The sequence below is a fragment of the Rhinopithecus roxellana genome, chromosome 13 (genome assembly GCF_007565055.1).
Source record: "Rhinopithecus roxellana isolate Shanxi Qingling chromosome 13, ASM756505v1, whole genome shotgun sequence".
In the NCBI taxonomy this organism is placed as follows: Eukaryota; Metazoa; Chordata; class Mammalia; order Primates; family Cercopithecidae; genus Rhinopithecus; species Rhinopithecus roxellana.
The window spans coordinates 94,886,163-94,908,135 of NC_044561.1; the positions used below are offsets into that span (position 1 = coordinate 94,886,163).

The 21,973-nt window shown below is 38.0% G+C and overlaps 1 protein-coding gene across 3 annotated transcripts in view; it reads right to left on the reverse strand.

Annotated features, from left to right (window-relative positions):
• The window catches only part of PLCB1 (phospholipase C beta 1), a 587,065-nt gene that overhangs the window by 309,387 nt on the left and 255,705 nt on the right, over nucleotides 1-21,973 (reverse strand). For all 3 annotated transcript variants that reach the window (XM_030915597.1, XM_030915595.1, XM_030915596.1), the window contains exons 2-4: nucleotides 17,453-17,590; nucleotides 2,066-2,145; nucleotides 286-339 (exon numbers count right to left, since the gene is read on the reverse strand). In XM_030915597.1, coding sequence (XP_030771457.1) covers nucleotides 286-339; nucleotides 2,066-2,145; nucleotides 17,453-17,533 — 215 coding nt within the window. In that variant the 5' untranslated portion in view covers nucleotides 17,534-17,590. The remainder of the gene's footprint in view (nucleotides 1-285; nucleotides 340-2,065; nucleotides 2,146-17,452; nucleotides 17,591-21,973) is intronic.

A 21,973-nucleotide genomic window follows, 5' to 3' on the forward strand; every position in this document is an offset into this window, starting at 1 on the left:
TCTCAGATGGCCTTTTGGTTTTAGCAGCAAGGGTCCCTCCACTTCCTCCACCCACTTCCTGCTTTGATATTTCTTGAAAATAATGCCAGAGGAAAGGGAAGCCCCGGGGAGATGTCTATGAGGAAAGCAGCTGCACTGACATGAGACATGTGTGAGGGAGGACGGGGCTACCACGCATTTCCACACTCCCACTTAGGCTGCTGGAGAAACAAAACAGAGCCATGGCACGCATTCAGATCTTTGAGGAAAATGAAATGAATAATGAGAAATGCTCACAAAGCTTACTTTTTGAGAGGAATACGCCCCTCTGGAGTGACTTGCAGCTTAAGTTTAGTATAGCTGTTGGAGAAGCAGAAAAACAAGGGTTTGATTTTTTTAAAAAAGCTTTTTTTCTTGCAGAATAATATACACTCAAAAAAACCCATGCCTTTGTACATTTTGCGACATTTCCACAAACTGCCCAAGTCTCCATAGTTGGCACCCAGATTAAGATATAGAATGTTGTCACTTTAGCGGCATTCCAGAAGCCCTTCCCAAACGCCCTGCCAAAGGGAACTGTTATCCTGACTACAAATAGCATAGATTACTTTTGCCTGTTTTTGCACCTTACATAAAGGAATCATACTCTTTTGTTTGGCTTCTTTCACTCAATAGTATGTTTCTGAGATCTAACCATATTTTGCTTATCGTTTGCTTATATATTCATTCTCAGAATGAGAACTCTAGGTCGCTGTTGATGGATGCACACATTAGGAATTCTACTTCAGGAAGCTGCACACACTAAGGCTCAGCAATCCCAAAGTTAGATGTGCGCAACAAAAATATTCACAATATGTTCACCAAAAGACATGTGCATAGTAGCTATTCATAGGGAGACATCTTTCTGGAATAGACATTTGTAGTAGAGATTGATTAGCTAACTAGCAATAACGTGCTATGTTTCAGATAAAACATGTTATTTACCTCTGTGTCCCCTTTCACTAACATTGCATGGAAGAACAAATGTTCTAGAAACATTGCCTGGAAAACATATTCTAGAAGAAGGATGATAAAATCAAAGACAAGGTAAAAAGAAATAGGAAGAAAGGAAGGGAAGAGGTGGAGGCATGAAGAAGAGTCCTTAAGGTAACAAACTCAGGAGAGGAGGCAATCCCATAAAAAAGCCCTTAAATGAAGACCTGAGATATTGACTAAAAGCAAAAGGAATTCATAGAAGAGTTAAAAAAAAAAAAAGAATGTGGCTGAGGTATTATGTCTGGAATGATGGGTATGTCTTACATAAGAAGAGGGAAGACAACTCTGTTAAACAAAATAAAGGACCACCTATTAATGTTTCCACTTGTGGTTTTGATTTAAAGACTTCCTAACCTCCTGACCAGCCACAGCTTCCAAAATGAACACAACCAGGTTTCCTTGCTGCTCATCTTGCCTAAGTCATTATTTTCCTTGGTCAAAGAAGCTTTAGAAAGGCTGTGGTAATTCCAGAGTGATCTGGCAATTTGTTTTGCTTTTCTTTCCTTATTTTCCTTCTTCTCTTTCCTTAAGATCCTTTCTCTTTTCTTACTAACACTTGCTGGGATCATCTACATGGGATGGAATCAGGACATCAGCCTGTTGATTTAAGTAGTCAGGAAAGGTATTGTAGCATCTGTCAGAGATCTATAACTCTAGAGAAATGAGGAACATATGCTGTTCCTCAGATTAATAATTGAGAGGACACACGCAGATGTAGAAGCAGAGGATTATCTGAAATTAATAATTTTTAGTTCTGAGCACAGCTGCCAGGATTTGGAAGTGTCTCTTTATTGTGTGTCAAAAGCACTGCCATTCATGCGAGCTCAGCCCAGGTGTAACACGGATGTGCAGCTTGGAGGAAAGAGCAATCTTCCTTGGAAGTCTTCTAATTCTGAACCAGGGAGGTATCGGTTCCCTAACAAATCCCAAAGGAAAATTTATGTTTATCAGTGTGAGAAGTCAGTGTGGCATAAACAGAAGACTCACAAAGGAGAAAGGAAACTGACTCAGAAGAAGCAACGCCCTTAGCAATAAAATTAGAGTGACTTACGCTTTTTCCAGAAATGCATCCCTGGACATGTTTTGGGCCAGCAGGTTTGTTGCCAAACTGAAAACCTCATTTGTCCATTCCTGAAAAATGTAAATCACACTTGCATTAGCTTAAATACTGCACAGTCATTAGACACATGCTTTTAGCTTGGCTTCCAGGAAGACACATTAGTTCAATGTGTATGCCAAAGGTTTTTTGTTTTGTTTTGTTTTATTATCCATTTTTTGGGTAAAAATGACATAAGTAAATTCAAGTCCCTGAGGGACTACTCTTTTCCTAAGGAGATGTTCTTTGTACACAAAGATTTTTTCCGCTTTTTAAAATTTGTATAAATAGAAAATTGCTATGTTTCCCTTCAATAACTAAACACTTTTTACTATTTCCTTGAATTACAAACAGATAAAGAGTCATTAAAAAGTTTAAAATATGATCAAATATGTTTCCAACAGAACATGCAAACATAATCTTCCTGCTCTACAATTCATGCCAAAGTAGCTATACCTGGTATCTTTAACTGTTAACTACAGTTCTAGAAATTCTCTATACCAGTCAATCACAATGCCACACAATATGCAATATTCTCCCTTCTCCCAACACTGTCAATGTCTCACTACTCTCCTAATCTTAATCCTTACCTCATACCACAAAGCAATGATCTCACTAGGCTTCCAAGATAATGGAAAAGAGCAAGTCTACAAACAAATATAGAAGTTCCATTCTGGGTGATTATTTGGAACACGCAACACATTCTGGGCCAAAACCCCTAGAAAATTCTCCAAGAGAAGATGACACAAGAGCTAGGTCATCATCTGATATTGTTGTAGTTAACTTGGCTCCCTCTTCAATGAAATAATGTCTTTTACTTTGATTGCTTTGCCACCTGTTTTTTTGTTATTTCTACTTTTGTTTGATTTGTCTTTTGTTTTTTGCTTCCCGACTTAAGGCACCGATAATATGCTGCCACGTAATACAGTAACATTCGAGATGGAACTGGAGGAGCAGGGAACATAGAGTGATCGGGAAGAAAAGAGGGAATCCTGAGCAGAGAAAACTAGGAAAAGAAATAGAGGTGAGCTAACATGGCAGGAGTTAGAGCAAACAAAAAGTAGTCTAATAGGAATTAGAAAAGAGGGAGGGGGTAGCAACAACAAAGTAGAGTTGTGGTCAGAGGATAAAGAGCATTTGGGTGTTTGGAGATAAATTAGTAAAAAAATGTGATACCGGGGCTAGGCTGCATATCAGACAGATTATCTGGCAGCCAGGTCAAGGATGGATTTGAGGCTGAGAATCCAAAGAAAAGTAACTCAGGTAGGAAGCTGTAACAGTCCAGTAGTCCAGGTGAGAAATATTGAGACCTTGAACTCTATGTGTTGGCAGAGGACTTAAAAAGACAGTACAGAATAGCTACAAGACAGAAGCAAAATTATTGCTCACCAAGCTTTATGCAGACACAGAAGAGCATTTCACAATAACTATCTAACAAATTAAAAATCAATTTTCCTCAAAATAGATAATTTTAAACTAAGAATAATAACTACTGGTTTCAAAAATGTGTTTCTGGTATAATATTTTGTAGGCTCATGGCCAAGCTTTAGACACTTCTAGCTCCCTGCCAACTTTCTAAATGGGTAAAAGTATCTATAATTGAGGACAAGATACAGTTTTGTATGTTTACCAGAGGCTAGTTTCACACCAGAAATAGGTACAGCATTAGAAAGAGTTGGGGAGATTTAACTACATAGAGTAGTTTCATTGCCCTAAAAATTATCTGTGTTTCACTGTTTATCTCGTCCTCTATTGAATTAATATTTAAAAGTTCCTGGGATATATAATAATTTAAAACAAGGTATTTTAATATTGGTGAGACATGTAAAGGTCCTAACTATGTTTTAATGTTTTATGTTTATTTTTTATTTATTGGCAAACTCCTATTGCTGTCATTGATAGTGGTGTCATTCTGATTACCTCTACTCATAAGGGGGTGGCAGTGTGTGACGTGCGTAAGGAGGAACATTGTGTGACTCAGCCAGCGTTGCCTCACCTGGCTGAATACATTTCTCTCACTACTGGCATGCATCAGAATTCATCCTGCTGAGCATGTGTCTTAGTGACGCAGTGAAGAATCTTTTCATGGTGAAAGATGGTACATGAGCTGGAAAGCCTTTTGTTAAAATCAGAAAGGACTATCTGATAACTCACTGCACTTATCATACTATACTGAACATCTAGAATTTTGGAAAAAATTCTGGTATAGTTTTTCTGTGTTAGGTAGCAGTGAAGATCTTATATCATGGTCAAAGTGTTCTTGTTTTTATCTTATACTCAAAAAGAAATGATTGCCAATCATACATAGTTACCAAAAAAAAAAACCCCAAATAAACAAAAAGCTAGGAAACATATTAGGACTCAATATTGTCATGATTAGGACAACTAGCATAATAATATTGCTCAAATCAAGGAAAGGTGCATAATTATTTTCAGATAATGTTATTCAAATGTCTGTAGGCTACAGTTGACAAAAGCACTACTCTAACTTAAGAAATAGGAGAAAGTATTAAGGGCACTGTGTCGTTTCCTGTAACTGAAGGAAAAACTAGACAAACTGCAGTCAAAGAATGCATTTATAATACACGATCATCAGGAATTTGGAGATTGAATGCACAAGGGCTTTCTTCGTTGCCATTACTCTGCTCTCTTCCTGAGGGCATTTTTCTTTTCCCTACTGACGGGTTCTTCCCCCGGGCCACCAACTTCACCAAGAGTTGTCACATATGGTGTCTTTCACCACCAGAGAAGGTCTGGCTAATTCCTTCATTTTCAGTAACGAGAATGCTGGGAAAGGTCTGTTTGGTCTACCTCTTGAACAATCAATCAGGTAAGAACCTAGCATTGTCCATGACAACAGAGTAATTGGATCTGGGAAAGAAGGAGTGACCAGAAGAGGGGAGAGCATAGCAAACATGGCATACGCCCATTACGTAGGAGCCCTGTGGGAAAGCAGACAGAAGGAAAGGGTGTGTGTTGTTTCATAACTTACATGGGATCTCATAGTTCTGCCTCGCATTCTTTTTATAAAATTGGTAATAGATTCGTAATCACTGAGTTGACTGCATAAATGAATGTGTAAATGAAAGCGACTGACTTCCATGCTTACAATTTATGTCTTTTAAAATTAGTTTTCATATCTCCTCTATTGTTATAAGTTTCAATAACCATTCTTGGCTAGAGGGCTTGTAATACTGGCTTTATGCATTTCTGTTGTAACGTGAACTATATTGGAATAGTTGGCAAACATCAGGACTCCTGGATATAACATGGGACTAGCAAGTTCTCCGATTAATAAAGTACAGAAGCTTTTGTGTAAGGGTTTGGGCATCTATGTTGGCTAGGTAGACATACTTATGCTTTGGTTGATGTTTTGGGCTGTATTCTGAAGAACTGTTGCTCAAGTATCTTTTTTCCAGATAAGTGAAGCACTGTTGTGCTACATGATATCCTGATCGTCTAAGAAAGAGTCCAGGCTGTCAGTTCTAGCATGTCCTAGTCCTCTTGACATTCCTCTGCCAAATGGGAAAAGTTTAACGTGGTGAAATGAAATGAAAATGAACTTAAAGAGAATTTTTCAACAGGAAAAATTAAAACTCCCCCAAAGAGCAACATTGATGGCACAGAGTAGAAGAACGGAGAGATGTTTGTTTCTGTTGAAGTTTTTCACAATGAGACGATTGCAGTTGTATCACTGGGAGTCTCAGGTGTATTCTTAGCATCCACTGGGGAGACCTCCTCCCTTCCCTCCTGCTAGTTTCCTGAGTCATTGTTCATTTGTACAACTGAGAAAATGCTAATTGTGTACTCATATACGGGACCCCCAAAGTTTCATTTCTGTGGATTTCATGTCAATCCACCACATTCCTGAAAAGATTCTTCCAACAGTCTCATGTCACTCTTATGAAAACACTTGCTGTTACGCCTTTGAATCCTAGCAGTCTCAGTGTTAATTATTACCTTGGTTGTATCTGCCTCAGTGCTGTGTACCATAGACAATAAATGTAAGTGGGGTCTGTAATTATAATTGATATTGTTCACTACAGAAATAATTCCATTTGAAAAGATCACATAAAAAAGGATTTAAAAAAAAAACACACACACACTGCTAATTTCCTTAGTAAGATGTATGTGAAACAGAAAAAGGGGAGCAATCGCAATTTCTTGGCCATTAAGCATGCTGCTTATCTGCTTATTATGAAATCAGTTCGACGAAATTAAAACTGCATTACTTGAAAACTGATTAATGAACTAGGCACAGGTAGTTCCTCATTAACTTATAATTTAATGACAGAATTCTGCTGAAATATAATTTTCTCATTTGGAAATAAATTTGTTTTAAATTACCTTAATCATACCTTACAACTTTATTTTACACCTTGTTGCAAGCTAGATTCTTCTCTTCAAATGAAGAGGGTATTTGACCCTTGGTAACTCAATCCCGTTAGTTCTTCCTCTGCTATGAGAATGATTCTTTGCCTTTGGCCTTGATTGTTCCATCTTTGATCATTCTCACTGCCTGTGAAGGCCATGGAATAGTGACCCTTAAACACAGTTTTTTTTTTCTTGTCTTCTAATTTAAAAGTAAAATATTGGTATCAGTTTATTTAATGGCTCTTCCTGACTTTCATATTGCAGATCCTTTTCCTAGCTTATTATGAATATAATTTATTGGATTTCAGAACACCATTCTACCATTTTCTAGCTGGGACTTTCTGCTAAATGCTATCTAATATATATTTTATCCTTCTTGCCTAACAGAGACCCAACAGTACTCAGGCCAACAATATGTCCAACTGAAAAAATATATTCATTTTCCAATGTCCTTAGCAGCTGGATGACCACCATGTGCCACATGGCAAATCACACGTAAGCAGGTGCCTGCTGGAGGGTTCTGGGAAAATGTGTTTCCTGATATAGGCGCTCTTTTCCTTTTACTGTAGGGAACGTAAATGGAATGGCTAGAGCCACAGAGTCATCTTGATCTATGAGAAAAAGGCCACGAGAATCACAGGGGTCTCACTCAGCCTTGTTATCCCTGAGCTCCTGAATCAGTGCCAGAAACCACCTGTGGAGTCCTAATAAGATAAGTAAGCAACATTGAGGAAAGGGCCCTAGGTTGGGGAGAACAATCTGAGATGGTTAATCACAGACAAGCCGCTGGCACAACATTCTGTTCCCAAATACCTCCTTCAGCACTTACTCCCAGTAACTCCAGCAGCATGACCTCATTCTGCACATAGCCCCTCCATCATGACCCTATGAAACTTCCCTTCAATCCCTGCCTCTTTGCAGACAGCTCCTTCTCTGCTGTGCTGTCCATTGCACCTTTGCAACATATCTTCACACTTTCTCTAATAAATCCGCCTTTCTTTACCTATTACTGTCTTGGTAAATTCTCTTACCACCCACAATGCCCACCCCAGCCAGTGGCACCCATGACAGGCTTCCGGCTACATGAGAAAAAAAAGAAAAGAAAAGCAAAACCGAACAAAACACAAATTAAAAATCCTTAATTTGTCTCAGCTATTATTTGATTTGGTTTTCTGTTAGTCCAGGCCAAATGCAAGTCCTGAGTGACAGAATCATGTTGGACAAGTCTTTTAAAATTTGTCCTCCAATATTCATATGTCTTATAAAATGGAGGTAATAATAGAATTTATTTCATAGGACTTTTGGGAGAAGTGGGTAATTCATGTTAGACCAGTGACAGGTGTAACATATGCTTTTTAAATGATAGTAACCTAAAAAACTATTATTTATCAATGAAACAGAGACAGAGTTTCTTAAAAGTTGTTCAGAGGGGTTGAAAAGGCAATGATCACTTCTACGTCCTAGTTTTGTTTCTTGACAACTATTTTCAGCATTTCTGTTCTTAAATTTCTGGGGTTTACTTACATATTTCTATTTATATATATGTGTGTGCAATGTTTTTTCGTGTGTGTGTGTGTGCGTGCGTGTGTGTAATGCTTTTTCTTGACTGATTTTAGAATTTGACTATAATATCCTGCTCTGATTGAGGAGGCTTTAAATCTTTGACTCCATCTCGCACCTGCCCTTTCTCCTTGCTTGTGTTAGAGTTCTATCACTCACGCCCGTTCCTTCCTGTCACCTCTAAACTCTCAAGCATCATACTCAAAGTCTCTTGATCCATTCATTAAAAATAGTATCCCTTGGCTCCTCTGTGACAGGAGGACATTTACCTGCCATTCCTTTTACTTCCAACTCTCGTTAGCGTAAACTCACTTTTAAATTGTCAGTTTTAATCTTTGTTCAGCATTCATAATTATGACTTTATTTGCATATAAATTGATTCTGAAAGTTTAAAACGAGTACAATAAAAATTTACATGAGTATAAATTGCAACTATGGTTTTCTGCTGGGCCATATATTAGAATATATCAGATTATTTGTTTTAGTTCCAACATCATAACCCACATGGCTTTCTAAAGGGAACATTCCTAATAACAAGCATATATGGATCTTTTTAAGTTCTTTCTTCAGTTGTTGAAAATCTTACATGTTTTAGCATGGTTGATATTTGGATAATACATTTCTGGTACATTTATCCCCACCCCTCTACCTTAACTTTCATTTGGAGAGAAAAAAATTAAGTCTTTTTCATTTATCTGTCATCTTCTAGTTTCCTACTGATTACCTGAACCTACTCCATTCCTATACTTGCTATTTAGACTTTAAGACCAGTACTTTTGTTTAGCTCTCAGATGTTTTCTTGTAATATCTTCCTTAATTTCCCTCTTCTGGTTTCTCCTTTTCATTGGCTGATTATGCCTGTATATACTTGTTGAATGAATGAAAATTATAATATAGTCGTTAGGAAAATTACTAGCATGGTATTTTCAAAAAGTGTTTTTAATCCATAGTGCCAGCTTATTCATTGGGCATTATTTGGCTTAACTACTAAAGATGGCAACCAATATCAAGGTGAAAGGTGAAACAGATCAACCTGCCTCTCTCAAAGTATGTCAGTATTCCCCTGCCATCCCCAATATTTTATATGTGGAGGGAGAAATTTAATCAAGGAAGCCAGATTTTCTTAGAACTCTTCTTCCTTCCAAAAAGTTATGGTGATTTTTTTTGTGGTACCCGTGTTCCTGCTTCCAGGCTAGGCACACAGGTAATGCAATCAGAGCTTACTTAGCTGCCAGGCATCAGAAGCCAGGCAGACAGAGGTACGCGGAAAGTAGCTTGTCTCTGTGCAATGGAGTGGATGGAAGGAAAGAGGAGATACTATTGCTGATGCAGATTTCTGTTTTCTTTTTCTGGAGAGAGGTGGATTTGTACTAACAGTAGCACACAGTCTGAAATCACAATCATTTCTATGACTCAGGGTTGACATTTTCCCTTCACTTTGACATTAATTGTTTTCATGTGGGCACCGCTGAACACTGTCTGGATCCAAAAAAGCTCTTGCTTAGCAAATGCAGAAGATACCCAGGAGAGAGAAGGCAGGGGTGCTTTCTTCCACAATCACCAGAATAGCAATTGCTGCTGCTTCTGTGAGTGTAAGGGAGAGACTGAAATCCAAATTGCCTTTTTTTTTTTATAAAAATCTTTTCAATATGAATGTCTTTCTTTTGACTTATGAGCTTTTAAACAAATGTTCCAGATAGATGATGTTTTCACAATACAAAAGTTTAAGTTGTTCATCCTTCATTTGCCTGACATATATCCAAAAAGCGCAGAATGTAGAGTAAATCTCATTCTCCAACAAAGGACACCTACCACTATAAAATTCCAAGACTAATAGTGCAATGAATTGATATAGTAAGAACTTTATCCTTTTTATGATTGGGTGGAGGAATAGCCTAAGACGACACAGGCATTTTTAAAAAATATAATAAGGTCAGGAATAGCAGGTAATGATGATCTCACAAAACACAATAACTTGTGGATCTAACTTTTCATGCTTGTAAACAGTGATCTTTTTGGCACATGTATTCTACCTGCAAGGAAGTCATGCACAGTTTTCCATTATGTCCCAAAACAAATTGCTGAACACAATTTATGGCATCACTTTTTCTTTTCTTAATCATTTTTCATCATTTAAAGTCAAACTTACAGCTAGTGCTTACTCATCATAAGTTGGTTTGAAATTCAAAATAGAAACGAGATAAAGTGTACATTTTGTACAGAATATATGCAAGTGTTTGAAAACTCTTACCTCAATGCATATGCTCCCAGAATAAAAATAAATATAAGAATCTCATGTCTCTTGAGGTCACTTTTAAATAGCTAATACTATTATTTTAGAGAAATTCTAAGAAAATTCTGAAGTTTTTGATGAATGGCCTGGAGGTGGCCTTAGCAGACCCCTTCACTTGCCCCTCTTTCTTTTCTATTTCCCAACTTCATTTCATAGACTATAATGTCTTTTGCTTAAAAGAAATTCCCCTCTCTGTGACATCTTCTCTCATTTCCTCGGCCTGAAAGGTGTCAACTATTTGGTAAATAGAAGCTATTTTCATTTGCTAAAGAGAGTGTGGAGCAACTTCTGGGTAAGGAAGTGACAGTCACAGTAACTCTGAGTGGGAATAAGGTTAGCTTTGGGGAAAAAGGTTAGGAAAATGGAAGCCATCATAATGAATGGCACCTGGGTCCTCCTACTGAGAATAGTGACAAGCTGGAGAGAGAATTATTCTGGGAAAAGCCTGGAGCAACCAATTTGCTAGGGGGCCTTAATTTCTCCCAACTCTAAATGAAAAGATTGGAGCACATGATGTTAAAAGCCACTATGACTCTAAGATTTTATGTGACCTATCACTTATTTTCAAGAATTCAAAAGCCTCTCCTTTTCCTTTTCCTTTCCCTTCCCTTCCTTTCCTTTCCTTTTCCATCCTTTCCTCTCTCACACCTCCCACATTTATTGAGCCAAGCACTAAGCTAGATCCTGGGAACACAAAACAGACTAAACTATTGTTTTTGACTTTCATCAGCTCACAAATACAGGATAGGTTATCAGACACACTGATTAATAATTACAGTGTGATAACTGTAATTGAAAATATGTTCAAGGTTCACAGAACAACAGACAAAAGAACAGTGGGCTATTCATGGAAGTCATGAGATGGAGTGAGAGATGGATGAACTGAGTTGATACTGAGTGCCTCGGGAGGCCTAGGACTTTTCTTGGTGGACAAAAGAGAGAAAGGCAGTGTAGGAAACGACCATATTATAAAGGCATTACTATTAAAATTGCAAAGGAAGAAGAATCACAAATAGGAACTGCTGGAGCAGAACAGTGCAACAGCCAAAGTGGTGAACCATCAGTACCTGAGGGTAGGGGCTATGTTTGGTCACTGATGAATCCTCGGTGCCCAGTGAGATGCTTGGCACATACTAGGCCCTCAATAAATATTTGTTCACTAAATGCACAGAAACTTCATTTTGCAGGCAATAGAGAATGAAAATGATTTAAAATATGATCAGGAATGAGTTTATTTTTTTAAAAGGCCAGTCTTATGCAGCTGAGCAGGCAGATTTGTAGAGCAAAGTGTGAGAGAATTTCAGGAAATAGGTAGGTAATGATTGTACATTAGACCTGACAAGGGCTTAACAAGACGGCAGGAAGAAGGGGGAGCAGGAAAGAGATGTGAGAGCTAGTTAGAAAATTCAGAGAGCAGGTGTGTTATTTAGATTGTGCACAAGAAACTGATACAGATGAAGTTAATGAAAACTTCCCGAAAATCTCACTCATACCCTTGAAATAAGTGAATTAGATTCTCCAAGATACTCACAACTACAGAGGGGGAAGAATCTAAAATTACAAACACCAAAGACTAATGTTCAGATTATAGAACATATTTTCAGACAGCGCATTTCTTCTGTGACAGCTACTTCAAAATGTAATAATTTAACGTAGAGAGATCCTCTGCTAAATTTTTCTTGTATGTGTGAAATAATATTTAAAAATCAAAATGGCTCAACAAGTTTGAGAAAATGACAGTATCTATCAAAGCAGTACACATAAAGATCTATGGCCAGTCATTACACTCCAATATCTAGCTCTCAGAAAGGCAGATGTTTGTAGCATCATTATTTATAGCAGTCCTAAACTCACAACTACCTGAATGTCTATCAACTGTAAGTAAATTACTGACTACTACTGAGCAAAGAGAATGGACAAACTACAATCACACAGAAAATATAGAAGAATCTCATAAATCTCATAATATAATTTTGTATAATAGAAGTCAGACCAAAAGGATTTTATTGTATGATTTCATTTACAGATATTTAAAAACAGGTAAGACTAATCTACAATGTTAACTGCCAATATAGAGATAAGTAGGTAGGGTGGATATCTAGGGTGCTGGTTATGCTCTGTTTCTTGATCTGGATGTTGATTAGGTGGATATATTCCTTTTCCAAAACTCCATCAGGGTATAGAGTAAGAAACTGTGCACTTTTCTGTGTATGCTACATTTCAATAAAACATTAAATAATCTGGCTCAGTTCCCATGAGCGTGGCATTAACTGGCTGCCTCCTCTCAGCTTCCGTTTTTCTGATTCTTTCCTTTTATGTTAGAGTGTCAATGATTCAGCCCTTGGGTATCTCCTCTATCTACAGTCACTTCCTGGCTGATCTCATCCAGCTTCATTAAAAAGTATGATGACTTTTTAATACAATCAAACACCCAATGACCCCCAAATTTACGTGAACTGAACATGACCAAAACTGAACTTCTGCTATATACTCCTAAACCAAAAAGTATACTCTATTTTATATTTTCCCTATGTCAGTAAATGATATTTCTATCTTTGCCTCTTGGGCCAAAACTTTAACATCATCTTTGATTCCATGCATCTTTCTTTCACGTGCAACATAAAATTCATAAGCATATGCTGTCACTTCCTCCTTTATAATATACGTGTGTGTGTGTGCGCGCGCGCGTGTGTGTATGTGTATACATACATGCAAATTTGGATTCCTTTTTATTTCCTCCACATTCCACATTGATCAAAGTCACTAGCAACTCACCTAAATATTTCAATAGTTTGGTAATGAATCTGCTTACTTCCATTATTTCCCCTCTTCCATGCAGTTCATTATTGATTAAATGTTAAGTCAAATCACATCTGTACTCAGCTGAAACCCTTTCATGGCTTCCATCTCACTCACAGTAAAAGCCAAAGTCCTTCCAAAGCCTATGCCACCCTACAGCAAAATCAATGGCAATTGCCTACTCAGTTCCCTCTGCTACTACCTTCCCTCAATCTTGCTTACCCAGCTGCTGTCACGCTTGCCCTTTGCTGTTCCTAAAGTACACCAGACTATCTTTTGCCTCAGGGCTGTAGTGCAAGTGCAGTGCTGTCTCTCCAGACATCCTCCTGACTTGCTCCCTCACCTCCTTCCAGTCTTTGCTTAAGTGTCACCTCCCAGAGATGGCGGCACTGACCACCCTATTTAATGCCCTCTTCCACTGCACTCTCCATCTCTACCTCATTTTTGTCAATATCACTATCTCTTCCTAATACACTGTGTGGCTGACTTCTTTATTTTACTCATTGTGTCTCCCACCTAGAATGTATGCTCCACTCCGGCAAGGGTCTTTATCTGTTTTCTTCACTGCTTTATCCCCAGCATCTAGAATAGGACTTGGCACATTGCAGAAGGCTCAACAAAATGCTGTTGAATAAATGAGTGAATGAATCCAAGTTCTTCATTTTATAGATGAAGAATATACCCAAACTGTCAAAGGACTTGAAGGCTCATATCCATTTGGCAGAAGATTAATGCTAACCTTTCTGATTTATAGACATCTTCTCTAGGACTCTCTCCCCTTTACTGTGTTCCTTCCTAGGGCCCGAATTACAGAACTCATGGGTATGAGTTCTGTCCCATTTAGTTCCTTCTCAAGAAGAGCCAAAATTATGGCCTTTAAGGGCAACATATTTTATTTGCAACAAAATATTACGTTTTTCAGCAAGAAAAAAAAAACCCATATTTGTCTCCTCCAGCAGTAATTTCTCGTTTGCTTGGTTTGCATTTGTTGAATTAATGGGTTGAGTGTTGTAAGGTAAACTTGTAGAACATTGTGTAACGATTGTATTCTTCTTGACTTTTAAATTTGGCCCAAAGGCATGATTTGTCTCCCTTATTCTTTAATTTTCAAGTTACGTGTTTAAAAATGGAATCTGGAGACATCCAAAAGATTTTCTTTTATATTATTCTGTACCTCTTTCCTTTATAGGGGATGAGAGATGCTATGGTTAAGAATAGGATACAATCTAAGTCACAAAAAAAGTAACCTATTATAAAACTTCTGAAAAATGTCCACAATGACCATTAAGGGGGCAGAGGGTCTCTGTCTATTGAAAAATGTTGTCTTAAAAGGTCACAATTCTTAAGCACCCAGAGGGCTCTAGGAATGGTTTGGAAGTTAGAGAATGAACAAATGTGGTGGAGAGTGCTGATTCTGCTCTGCAAGATAATGTTACATGCTTTCCCCATTGTATTCAGTGGTCAGGACCTGAGGTTTTATTTAGCACGATGTTTTTCTTAATGTGAATCTAGAACAAAAGCTGCCAAATGGAAGCCCCCAAGTCTTACTCAGACCATAGTTGTGTTTTTTTGGTTCACATAGTGTTTTTAAACAACTGTTGCCAATATTTAACATCTTTCATGGATTCTGCAGCTCCTTTTAGAAGAAAATTCAAGATCTGGCAATACCGTGCCCAAGCTTCTCTAAGGAAGAGATTGTCAAAGTGTGGTGCCTGGACCAGCAGCATTAGCATCACCTGGGACCAGTTAGAAATGCAGATGCTCAGGCTCTATCCCAGACCTGCTGGGCCTGGGGCCCAACAATGTGTGTTTTAACAGGCTCCCTAGGTGACTGTGATACCTGATGCTCCAAGATAACAGTAGTACTTGCAAATCTTAAGTTTCTGGCTGAGCAGTTTCAGTGGGGTGGGGGGAAATACTCTATAGGACATCACAGCCAGGGAAGGCAAAATATTCTCCACAGTTTCATTAATTATATCGGGAACATCAAGTAGCCCCTGGGAAAATCTCTGCAGATGCACTCCTGATGGGGAATATTACAAGGATTGGAGATAAAAATCCCTAAGGAAAATTAGTGGGTAGGAACTCACAGAGAGGAGGAAATTAACTATATTTTAGATAGGACTGCACAAAGGCTTAATGCAACTTAAGATATGCAGATTGATGTGTAATATAAATATATTCACTTTTAGCAAAAGCTTCCCTGAAAGCCACTGCCATTTATTGCATGCTTTTAATTGAGATTTAGTGCATCCCACAAATTGGTCACTTTTTAAAAAAGGAATATAGTTCATTTGGGGAAAGATATTTTAAAAATATTTTGCAAACATTTAGAATCTGTTTTTTTCTGTACTCATCTATCCATCTTTTCATATGCAGGGAAATAAAGTATATGTCACATAGACAATGTTCATTGAACTGAAATCTCTCCAAGTATGATACTATAGAAATAAATGGGTAACTTGGCTCTTAAAGAGAGAAAGTTGATTCTATTTATAAAATACTTGGAAAGAATAGTTTCTAAAAACCTTAGAATATTAAAACTAGTTGGCATTTTGTGCATCCCATTATAAGAATTAAAGTCAATATTACATAAGTGTTAGAAATAAACCCCTGCCAATAATCACTAATGACATAGAAACCAGGCCAATTGAAACCATCCTGGTTCAATATGGTGAAACCTCATCTCTACTAAAAATACAGAAATTAGCTGGGCATAGTGGCATGTGCCTGTAGGCTTGAACCCTGGAGGTGGAGGTTGAAGTGAGCCAGGATCACACCACTACCTGCACTCCAACCTGGTGACAGAGTGAGACTCTGTCAAAACAAAAGAAAGAAAGAAAGAGAGAGAGAAAGAGAAAGAAAGAAAAGGAAGGAAGGAAAGAAGGAAGGAAGGAAGGAAGGAAGAAAGGAAGAAAGAAAAAAAGAAAGAAAGAAGGAAGGAAGGAAGGAAGGAAGGAAGGAAGGAAGGAAAGAAAGAAACCAGGCCAACACATCCTGTGTAGCTCAGAAATCACCAGAGCACTGAGGGTTAAAAAACTGCAGATCGCAATATTCAGACAATGCCCACAGACATGAAGTGACCCTGTAGCTGTGAGGCATGACATGACAAGCTCTGTAAGGCATATATATTATACGCAGAACTCAAAGTATTCTTAGATTCATATTCTCAACTCTTGAAGGAAGGTATATGAAGGAGAAGGACTATCACTAGTATTTTATAAACTATAAAAATGGAAAAAGAAAGCTCTTCTTTAAATATGCTCATTTCAGTATTCTTTCAATGACAATTGGACATTTCTAGAGAAAGCATTGCACTTGAATCCAGGGGTCCCAGATGTTCACAGCTTCTTGTTTGCTGTATTATACCTGCTTTCTAGCTATTTTTGTAAGTATCTAAAAGGCTCGCTCCTAGTGGAATAGCAGCTCCTCAATGGGTAGGCTATAGCTAATTTATCTTTCTAGTCCATAATTGAATAAATATTATTTGTTCTTATTTATTATTTTCATTATTATTTAAAGTTTTTGTTTTAAAGTGTTATTTTTTCATTCTTCTACATATTAACTGAGTAACTACTACATGGATTATGGTGGGCTAGGTGCTGCCCAGGGATTAAGAAGTTTAAAAAGGGCTGAGGATGTGTGTTCCCTAGGAGAGAGCTGGAAATGAGATGGACTTAGAGGCAGCATAGGGATGAGGCTAAGAGAGAATGACTTGGGAGAAAGTGTTTAGATGAAATAGAATGTGGTTTTATTTGTATTTTGTTATGCAAAGAAACTGTATCAAATACCTTAATCTTTTTTTTTTTTTTTTTTGAGATGGAGCCGCACTCTGTCACCCAGGCTGGAGTGCGGTGGTGCAATCTTGACTCACTGCAGCCTCCACCTCCTGGGTTCAAACAATTCTCCTGCCTTAGCCTCCCAAGTAGCTGGGATTACAGGTGCCTGCCACCACGCCTGGCTAATTTTGTATTTTTAGTAGAGACAGGGTTTCACCATGTTGGCCAGGCTCATCTCGAATTCCTGACCTCAAGTGATCTGTCCTCCTTGGCATCCCAAAGGACTGGGATTATTGGCGTGAGCCACCACGCCTGGTCGGCTTGTTCTTAATGAAAAAAAAATCTCCATAATTCTTAAGTCGATGCCATTATTTGGAAGTGTTTTAATTGCACTTATACTTGGCAGCTGAATTATTTTTAGGTGAAATTTTAACACATGCTAAATATAACAAAAATTCAGTCTTTTGCAGGCATTAGCATGATAGCTTAAGCATTCAGATCATGATGATAAGCTTTAGTGGTTTCCATCCACCATACCTTGGCCACTTCTTCTTGGAAAGCCACGAGATTCAAATGGGAGATGTTCACGAGGTCAGGTCCATATACCACCGTGATCATGCGCTGCTCCAGGCGCCCGATGTTCCCCACATCCAAAAGTTCACGTAATTTGGGGTCCTGGACAATAAATGTTGAAAATAATTAGTCTATAACTAGAGATTCCAACAGTGACAGCATAATTTCAACTTCTGTTGAGTTAGAATGATTTCAGAACAAAGCTGCTTTTATTCTCACTAGAGAATTGCAGGAGTTTAAGGCTCCCATCCCACAAATGACCTAGAGAGATGAAGCAACTTGCCCAGAGTAGTGGAGAGACAATTTCTGGCTCAAGACTATAGCCTTCAGTTAAGTGCTCTTTCTGTGATCCTATCACACATTTTTATGTGCCATGGTTCTCATTTCCTCCAATCATCCCATAAATTGTGTATTGAAATGAAAAATCTCTATTCTTCTCCTCAATTCCTGAATGCACTAAGACAAAGAAGGTGGTTATTCTGAAATTAAAATATGACAATGCCTATGTAGGGCTAGGGAAGAAACATAGCCCTGGCTCTCCATGTGGACTTGCTCCAACACTGAATACTGATGCAAAAAGACCCAGAATTAGTGTGAGCAAAACCGTGGTGCCTGCCATGCATATGTTGATTTCAGTTCTGTCCTCGGAATGTACTGGGATTTGGACATACGGAACTTCTGCAGTCTTTTCGGAGCAAGTTGCATTCTTTGGGTCATGATAAATGGAAATCCTTTGGAGATATATTCCTGCTGGAAAGGGAGTTTTCCAAAATTTCAAATCTAAAATAGGGCTCAGTCAGCTTGACTGAACTGATTTCCTCCCATAGGACAGGCCCTGAAGGAAATGAGAAGTCCATGCAGAAAATTAGCATCAAATCAATCACTTAGCAAATTTGCTGGCCAGCTTCTGAGACAGGAATACACTTACATTCTTATTTATTTAGCTAAATACTGGGCCAAGAGGTACTGATTACTTAGACTGGCTATTCTGACCTCTTTTTGGAGGTTTTGATATACATCATCCTTATGAAGGAATAGTAAATGCTTAAAAAACAAAAAAACAAAAACTACACACAACCAAGAAAGAAAACAAACAAAACCTTTCCAGCTGAGTTACTTTACTTGGTGCCATTAATTCTCTCTTTAGTTAATAAAACCTTCTCTGTTTGGTCGCATGAAGAGTCACATTTTCAGGAAAGTTATGAAGAAAGAAAACCCCATTTCAAAGCTCTGTCTAACATAACTGAAATCTCACTTTCACTAACAAGTTGAAAGCTTATCAAGTACATCAAGCCTCCTAGAAAGATCAAATGCTACCACAAAAACATCAATTTGCATGACCCAGAAAAGGAGAGGTCTATATTAAAAGTTTTATTAAATAAACAATAATAGCAAAAAAGGGAAACATTTAGCACTCTACCATTAATGAGAGATTAAAGGAGAATGTTTGGGAAGAATGAATGTTTTGTGAAGGCTAATTAAACTCGATAACAAGGTATTTTATGAACTGATTAATTGCATCAAAGTGTTTGAACACCACTGAGACAAGGTTCAAAGAGAAAACATATCAGTAATTGTCATTTTGTGGGGTTCTTTTTGGTATACTCAGAAGAGAAAAAGCATTCTTAGAAATCACCTGAAACTTGTAATTATAAATCACAAATTTTAAATCAGTGATTACAGAGTCCATCAATATATTTACCTCCACAATCTTTAGTGGGAAAATATTTAGAAATGAATTGGATCTATACATTGGACCCTGTCTTTCCTTCCAGTGATAGCCACACAACTCATTCTTTGGCTTTTTTCTCCCCCAAGCATTTTTTGTTCAGTCTACACTATTTTACTGCCTAATTCTCATGTCCATTTTTTTTTTGCTCATTTTGACATTTTTGCTCAAAACTTGATAAACAGATGATTGGTTAAAGATCGCCACCTCTCAGAATTGCAGACACTAGGTGTGGGGGTCAGGGATTCTCTTGAATCATCCTTAAGATAAAGGAACTCAAGGCAAGTAACGACCACCCAGAGTAGGTGCTCAGAGTAGAAAACAATTCTGGAAAAGAGCTTCTGGGATTCCCACTAAGAATTTATAAGAAACATGACCAACTCTTTCTGAAATATTTGTTTGAAAAGTTTTCCCAGTGAATGTTGCTTATATATCTTTTCTTTTTTCTTTCTTCTTTCTTTCTTCTTTCTTTTTTTTTTTTTTTTTTTTTTTTTTTTTTTTTTTTTGAGATGAGGTCTTGCTCTGTTGCTCAGGCTGCTGTGCAGTGGTGTGATCTCACTGCAACCTCTGCCTCCCGGGTTCAAGCGATTCTCCTGCCTCAGCCTCCCAAGTAGCTGGGACTATAGGGGTGTGCCACCACGCCTGGCTAATTTTTGTATTTTTAGTAGAAACGGGGTTTCTCCATATTGGCCAGGCTGGTCTCAAACTCTTGACCTCAGCTAATGCACCGACCTCAGCCTTCCAAAGTGCTGGGATTACAGGTGTTTTATATCTTTTAAAAGACTATTAGTCTTTATATAAAAAGAAATTTATAATGAAGTATTTAGAAGTGATGTCTGGAATTAGGTGGATGAAGCAGGCTGGTAAAATGATGCTGCTGATTGAATCTGAGGGGTAAGTATTTGAGGACTCACTGCATGATTCTGCATCCTGGCTAACACGGTGAAACCCCGTCTCTACTAAACAATACAAAAAACTAGCCGGGCGAGGTGGCGGGCGCCTGTAGTCCCAGCTACTCGGGAGGCTGAGGCAGGAGAATGGCGTAAACCCGGGAGGCGGAGTTTGCAGTGAGCTGAGATCCGGCCACTGTACTCCAGCCTGGGCGACAGAGTGAGACTCCGTCTCAAAAAAAACAAAACAAAACAAAAAAACAAAAAACAAAAAAACATTTGGGAAAAAAATTTAAAAAGGTTACTGTGTATGAACTAAAGGAACAGTTAGATTTTAGTTCAACCATTATGGAAAACAGTATGGCGATACCTCAAGGACCTAGAACTAGAAGTACCATATGACCCAGCCATCCCATTACTGGGTATATACCCAAAGGATTATAAATCATGCTGCTATAAAGACACATGCACACGTATGTTTATTGCGGCACTATTCACAATAGCAAAGACTTGGAATCAACCCAAATGTCCATCAGTGACAGACTGGATTAAGAAAATGTGGCACATATACACCATGGAATACTATGCAGCCATAAAAAAGGATGAGTTTGTGTCCTTTGTAGGGACATGGATGCAGCTGGAAACCATCATTCTCAGCAAACTATCGCAAGAACAGAAAACCAAACACCGCATGTTCTCACTCATAGGTGGGAACTGAACAATGAGATCACTTGGACTCAGGAAGGGGAACATCACACACCGGGGCCTATCATGGGGGGGGAGAGGGATTGCATTGGGAGTTATACCTGATGTAAATGACGAGTTGATGGGTGCTCACGAGTTGATGGGTGCACCACACCAACATGGCACAAGTATACATATGTAACAAACCTGCGCGTTATGCACATGTACCCTAAAACTTAAAGTATAATTAAAAAAAAAGGAACAGTTAGATTTGAGAAACATTTACTCAGAAGAAACCACAATAGTTTAAAACCATATAGTTCTGAATGTAAACAGAGAATTGAAAATATATAACAAGCCAAGTTTCTTACTAACGTCCTTTTTCAGTGATGGAACACATTGATTTAAACTATGCTTTACTTTCTTTTCCACCTCTGGTCATTTTATTTTTAAAACTGTATCTTTTCTTCATTTATTTCATTTTTATCAACACTAACCTTAATTATGTTAGAATTCTCCTTTAAGAAACAAGTTCACTTTTATTTGACCTCTACTCAATAACTTATCTATTTTTGAATGCGACTCTTTGTTAAGCGTATTGATACGCAAGGGGTAGACCGAGAAAGACACTTGTACCTTCAAGTTGTCCTCATTTGTTTTCAGACTTTCAGAGAACACACAAAGAGGGGATTGTCTGGAAGGATAAACTGCAAATGCACGAAGTTTTTAGAGGGCTTTATAGGTAGAAGGAATCTGATGAAAACAGATGTGTAAAAAGTGGTTGTTTCTAGAGTATGACATTCTCAGTTCTTGGGAAATGGTTGGCTGTGTTTCAAAAACAAACAAATAAAATCAAAATAGCTGCAATAACAAAAACTGATAGACAACTGACATGTAAACCATCTTATCTCCCAAACCTATTTTACCAAGGAGTTTTATGTCTGAGTATTTCTCATAGACTCAACTTCCTAAGAAGTTTCCAGAGAAGGATTTACCTATTTGAGTTACTACCAGACTCCAACACATTTTTCCATCCTTGCAATTGACGTAACTTCATTAAACATTTTACAAAGAAAACATACCCATAACTCTGTAAAACAAACTAAAGAACACAGTTCAGAGAAAAGTAAGAGGTGAGGTGAACTTGGAATTTCATGTTTTTGCTAAGCTGTCACTCAAGGC